The sequence below is a fragment of the Colobus angolensis genome, unplaced genomic scaffold, assembly GCF_000951035.1.
Source record: "Colobus angolensis palliatus isolate OR3802 unplaced genomic scaffold, Cang.pa_1.0 Scaffold25, whole genome shotgun sequence".
Classification (NCBI taxonomy): domain Eukaryota; kingdom Metazoa; phylum Chordata; class Mammalia; order Primates; family Cercopithecidae; genus Colobus; species Colobus angolensis.
In genome coordinates, this window is record NW_012115710.1 from 5738507 (window position 1) to 5744645 (window position 6139).

Sequence of the window (6139 nt, forward strand, 5' to 3'; positions counted from 1 at the left end):
CATAGCCCCCTGTGCATTTCTTATCACATTCCCCCGTTTGATTTTCATAGCAGAAGTTATTGCCTGCTTGATATTTCATTTTCTTTACTTATTTGCTCATTGCATTTCTCTTTTATTAGACTGTAAGCTCTGAGAGAGCAAGGACCTTATTTAACACTATATATACCCTGTGCCTAAAGCAATGCTTGGCACATAGTAGACTTTCAATAAAGGGCGTTTCAATCAATAAATGCATCAATGAGCAATTCATCCCTCAGTCACAGCTCAGATATGTCCTCCTAGAAACCTTCCTGACTCCACAGGCTGACTTGTGACTTTTGCACCCTGATTTGGAAGGCAGACTGAGGCTAATACTTTTCCTCTCTTGAGATGACATTTTGCCATGAGATCTGGAGGGATGAGCTGAGACTAGCAAGAGCTGAAGTTATGAGGGAAGAGAAATTCTGGGCAAAGAACTGAACAGCCTCTGGGAAAGGCAAGCCTGAGAAACAAAGAGAAAGGGACAGCGAGGGAGGAGACGGACAGAGGGAGGGAGGGAGAAAGCATAGAGTAAGAAGGACAGAACCAGCCGGGTGCGGTGGCTCATGCCTGGAATCCCAGCACTTTGGGAGGCCGAAGCAGGCAGATCATTTGAAGTCAGGAGTTCCAGACTGGCCTGACCAACATGGCGTCTCTATTAAAAATACAAAAAAAGTTAGCTGGGCGTGGTGGCACGTGCCCGTAACCCCAGCTACTCAGGAGACTGAAGCAGGTGAATCGCTTGAACTCGGGAGGTGGAGGTTTCAGTGAGCCCAGATCGCGCCATTGCACTCCAGCTGAGCAATAGAGTGAGACTCTATCTTGAAAAAAGAAAGAAAGAAAGAAAGAAAGAAAAAGATAAAAAGAAAGAACCAGAAAGAGCTGAAGGAGTAGCTGGCCCCAGGGTTAGCCTCAATTCCTGGCTTCTCATTCCTCTGTGTGTTTTTTCCCATAAACCCCCTTTTCCCTAAGGAAATTCCAATGAGACTCTACTTCGTGCATCCGAAAATCTCTTGGCTTAGCCAGTGCTTCTCTCCGTGCCCCCACCGTGCCCACATGACCTCCATTACTGCAAGCATCATGCTGTGTTGCCATTATCCCCGTCCCTGTCTGCCACTCTTACAGGACCCTGCGTTCTTTGAAGAATAAGTCCATGGTCTTATTCATCTATGTTCCCAGCACCCAGCATGAGCCCTAGTTCCTAGCGGGTGCTCAGTAAGTATTTATGAAGAAGGGATGCTTTTCTCACCTTTTTTTTCCCGGGGATCCTGATTTCCAACTCACCCGTTCTCAATTCCCCTCTTTTAGGTCTTTTTCCCCACCCATCATCTCTTCCCAAATTCACCTCATCCTCCTTCAGGATTAAAGGTCTCTCTTTTCACAGTTCTGTCACCAAACTCATCAATTTTTCCACTCCCAGAGCTTCCTATCGTGGAGGTGATGTTTTCCAACAAACTCTGTTCTCCTCTTCTAAAATAATAGTGTGTAAATTGGGCACACACCTGTCCAGCTCGGATTGACATTTCCCAGTCTTCCTTGCAGTTGGCCTAGGCCATGCGCAGCAGTAATAGCCAAAATATCTAGCAATCGGCACTGCACAGGCGCTAGCCAATCGGAATGGATGTCTAGCCAGGAATGGAAGTCTAGCCTATGGGAATGGACGTCTAGCTAATCAGAACAGGCATCTAGCTAATCCCAGCAGACGTCTAGCCAATCAGAATGGACACCACTGTCAACAACCAGTAAGCCAGCCCTGACCATATGACTACCTTCTCAACAGTAAGGTACGAGGTGTGTCCTTCCTGCCTCACTTACTCAAAAGGAAAGTGCTTGCTGTCCACTGCCTCTCTTTTCCCCCTCTCATGAGCTGCAATTCAGACATCCGCACGACCCGCTTCGACTATGCAGAGAAGCCAGAGCAACAAGGTGGGAGGACCCTGGGTCCCTGAGTGATCACATGGAGCAGCAGTCTCCTGATAACCAGGAATGCTCATCTCTGGGTTGTTATGTGAAAGAGGAACAAACTTCAACCTCATCCGGGACACTGGATTGTTGGATCTTTTTTGCTGCTGAAGTTCAGTTTATAGTCTAGGTATTTAGACTAAATCTAAAAATGCTCTCAAGTATAAGATGCACCACAAAGAAGGACAAAAGTGCTGCCAATGGAGCCATGATAAGCCATCAATTATAAGACACATCTCGTTTTCAAACACATTAAAATGTGAAAAATTATGCGTCTTAGAGTCATGAAATATAGTAATTCACTCACTTTATCTCAGACGCTTTTTCCAAATTACTTGATTTAACCTCCGAAAAGAGACCCAATTGTACCCACTTTACAGAAAAGAAAATTGAGGCTCAAAGAGCGGATGTGAGCCATCTGAGCCACTCATTCAGTGAGTACTGCAGGTAGTTAGGCTCTGGGAGCCCTCCCACACCCCTCCCATTCCAGCCCCACTCACCTATGCAGACTCTCGCCGCGGTGGGTGCGGTTCTGGGCGCGACAGTCGTGGCCGAGCTCAGGAAGGAAACCATAATCACGCAGCAGGGCCTGGGCACCTCTGGCCACTACGGCCACGCCAGCTGCCACTCGCCGAGCCAGGTCATCCCGCCAGCCAGCCGAGCGCACTGCAAACAGTCCGGCAGGAAGGGGGGCGCCTCCTGGCAGAAGAGGGGGCTCACCAGGGGCCCCAGAGCCCCCGCCTCCAGCCAGCTGGGGCCCCACCATGAACCAGACGTAGCCAGACCCAGTGAGGCCAGCCTCCTCAGCTGCGCGGAACACGGGCTCGGCCTCCTCTCGGGCACAGAAGAGCAGGCGGATCTGCGCGCTGACACTGCGGAGCTGGGCACTGAGCACCGCCTCGCCCGCCCCAGGGTCCAACGTCAGCGCTCCGCGGTGCTCCCAGCCCACCAGACTGCCGTCAGTCAGCACCTCGATGTAGGACAGGAAGGCCCGGTGGCCAGGGGCACGCGTGGTCACGGCTACAAAGGACGTCCAGTCGTACTCCTCCAGCACCTCAAAGATGACCTGAAGCTGTTGCTCGGTGGAGGAGCCCAGCTGCAGGAAGGTGGAGCCCTTCTCCTGCCAGGAGGGACGAGGATGTCAGGACTCCGGATGTGGGGACCTCATTTCTCAGCAATGAATAAGAGGACCACAGCTCCCAATATGGCAGACTGACTAGATAGGTTCACTAAATCCATCTCCTTTTCCTCCTGGGGCACAGGGCTAGATCTGGATTAGGCTTAGCCACGTGACTGAGTTATTCTAGACTCATCTATAAAACCTTACTTTTTTTTTTTTTTGAGACAGAATCTTGCTCTGTCGCCCAGGCTGGTGAGCAGCGGCATGATCTTGGCTCACTGCAACCTCCGCCTCGCCTCGTGGGTTCAAGTGATTCTCCTGACGCACCCGGCCTAATAAAACCTTACTCTTTTTTTTTTTTTTTTTGAGACAGAGTCTCGCTCTGTCGCCCAGGCTGGAGTGCAGTGGCCGGATCTCAGTTCACTGCAAGCTCCGCCTCCCGGGTTCACGCCATTCTCCTGCCTCAGCCTCCCGAGTAGCTGGGATTACAGGTATGTACCACCACGCCCAGCTCATTTTTGTATTTTTAGTAGAGAGAGGTTTCACCATGTTGTCCAGGCTGGTCTCAAACTCCTGACCTCAAGTGATCCACCCGCCTCGGCCTCCCAAAGTGGTGGGATTCCAGGCATGAGCCACTGTGCCCAGCTCATCTTTGTTTTCAATCTTGCATCTTCCAGTCTATTCTCCAAACAGCAGCCAGAGTGATTGTTTCAAAATATTAATTGGATCACATCCCTTCTCAGTTGAAACCCTTCCAGTGATTCCACCTCAGAATCAAAGTCAAAGTCCTCGCCATGGCCCTGCATGACCTGGCCCTTGTTGCTTCTCTGACCTCTCATCTCCTGCCACCCCAATCCCCCAATGTGCTCCAGCTACACTCCCTTCTTGCTCTTCCTCAAATACATCAAGCTCCTTCCTGCTTTAAGGGCTTTGTCCTTAGTTGTTGCCTCTCCTGGGGACACTTTTCCCTAGCTCCTCCATGCCAGACCTCCACCTGACACCTCCAGCTCAGATGTCACCGCCTCAGGGAGGCCTCCCCTGACTGCCATCTGTTGAAACTCCATCCTCAGTCATTACAACATCCTGTGTTGATTTCCTCCAGGACTGCCAGATTTTACTGTTACTGGTTTTGTGTGTCTCACCATTAAAATGCAAGCTCTATAAGGCATGGACCTTGTCTCCCTCTCTTTTTTACCTCCCTCTAGAACTGTATTCCCCAGGAATTAGAACAGCCCTGGCACAGAATCAGCTCTCAATAAATCTTCCTATAATGCAATGAGAACAGCAAGTGGGCTTTTTCCCTAGGCTCATGCCTGTGGTAAATGCGTAGGGGACACTGCAGCTGTCCTGAGGGGATGAGGTCTTTTTGTTTATTGTTTTCTTTGAGACCTAGTCTCACTCTCCCCCAGGCTGGAGTGCAGTGGCACGATCTCGGCTCACTGCAATCTCGGCTCACTGCAACCTCTGCCTCCCAGGTTCAAGCGATTCTCCTGCCTCAGCCTCCTGAGTAGCTGGGATTACAGGCAAGCACCACCACGCCCGGCTAATGTTCGTATTTTCAGTAGAGACGAGGTTTCTCCATATAGGCCAGGCTGGCCTCAAACTCCTGACCTCAGGTGATTCGCCCGCCTCGGCCTCCCAAAGTGCTGGGATTACAGGCGTATGCCACGGCATCTGGCCGGAAATGAGGTCTTATTGTAACGCAAGGAGAACCTCTTCCTTCAGCAGGTGAAGGTGTGCTGAGGGGACCACATACCCAGCATTCAATGGGGCACAGATGGAGCTGCGAAGATCACTCTTTCTTCCATCCAGGGGCAGCAAGGGGACTACATTTCCCAGAATGCTATGGGCGTACACTGAGCCGACCACAGTGCCCAGCGGACAATGAAACAGAGCGGACCACACTTCTCAGCAGCAATGAAGGCACGAGGGATCACGTCTTTGAGTATGCCTCGGAAGTGGCAGTTAAATAAGTTTGCCTCCCAGGGTATCTACCTACAAATCTCTGAAAAGTACCATGCCAAGGGGAACAAAAAAGTTGGACAGAGGTCCTTCCCAGAACGCTCTGGACAGGAGGACTAGGAGCCTCTGCATACAATAGTGATGCAGTCACACAGCCGCAGGCCCGCACAGCAGGGAATGGGCAGATTGAATGAAGCTCCACCCACTCAGGTGGCTCCATCGTCTGGGTTGCATTGGCCCCACCTCTGAAGAGGCCCCACCCCTTCTCAGGCCCCACCTCCTAGCTGATCCATTCTTCTCAATCCACAGGGCAGGCTTCGTCGAATTCTCTCCTTCTCTACCAGAGGTCCGCCACAACTGGCTCCTTCTGTGCCCTTGGGAGTCAGGCCTTTCTCCAGGCTCTGGCCAGCTCCAGCCTCTACCATCCCTTCCCCAGCAGGCTCCTGGCTTTGCCTTCTCATTGGCTGGGTCCGCCTCCACCATAAGCCTTCATCCTCCTGCCCATCCTCTGGACTCTAGCTTTCCACACCTCACAGGGGGGTACACCCCTTCTCAAACCCTAGTCTCAGGACCGGTTTTCTCCCTAGACCCACCTCTTTATTAGAGGGCTTAGGCCCCGCCCCCTTTCCTGACTCACTACCTGGCCCCGCCCTAACTGGCTAGCCCCGCCCCCTTTCCTGACTCACTCCTTCCCTGACTGGCCTCTCCCTAAACCTCAGTTCCTTGCTTCCTGGTTCTGCCCCTTGCCCGTCCTCCTCTCTCTAATGACTCCTCCTCTTTTCCGACTCTTCCACTTAGAAGATGGCTCCTCCATCCCTAGCCTACCTCTACACCTTATGCTCAACCGGCCGAACGCCTCCCCAAACTCCGTCCTTGGTACCTGACACCTCTGATACTTCCTGGCTGCCACCTCTCCACTAGACTTCGCCCCTTTCTTTCTGAACTCCATTTCTTTTCTTTTCTTTTTTTGACAGAGTCTTACTGTGTCGCCCAGGCAGTAGTGCAGTGGCACGATCTCGGCTCACTGCAGCCTCCGCCTCCCGGATTTAAGCAATTCTCCTGCCTCGCCCTCCCGAG

The 6139-nt window shown here is 51.8% G+C and overlaps 1 protein-coding gene across 1 annotated transcript in view; it reads right to left on the reverse strand.

The window, feature by feature from the left end:
- Positions 1-6139, reverse strand: part of GRIN2D (glutamate receptor, ionotropic, N-methyl D-aspartate 2D) — a 56153-nt gene that overhangs the window by 44275 nt on the left and 5739 nt on the right. Inside the window, exon 5 of the mRNA XM_011946543.1 lies at positions 2481-3100. Within this exon, the coding sequence (XP_011801933.1) occupies positions 2481-3100 (620 nt within the window). The remainder of the gene's footprint in view (positions 1-2480; positions 3101-6139) is intronic.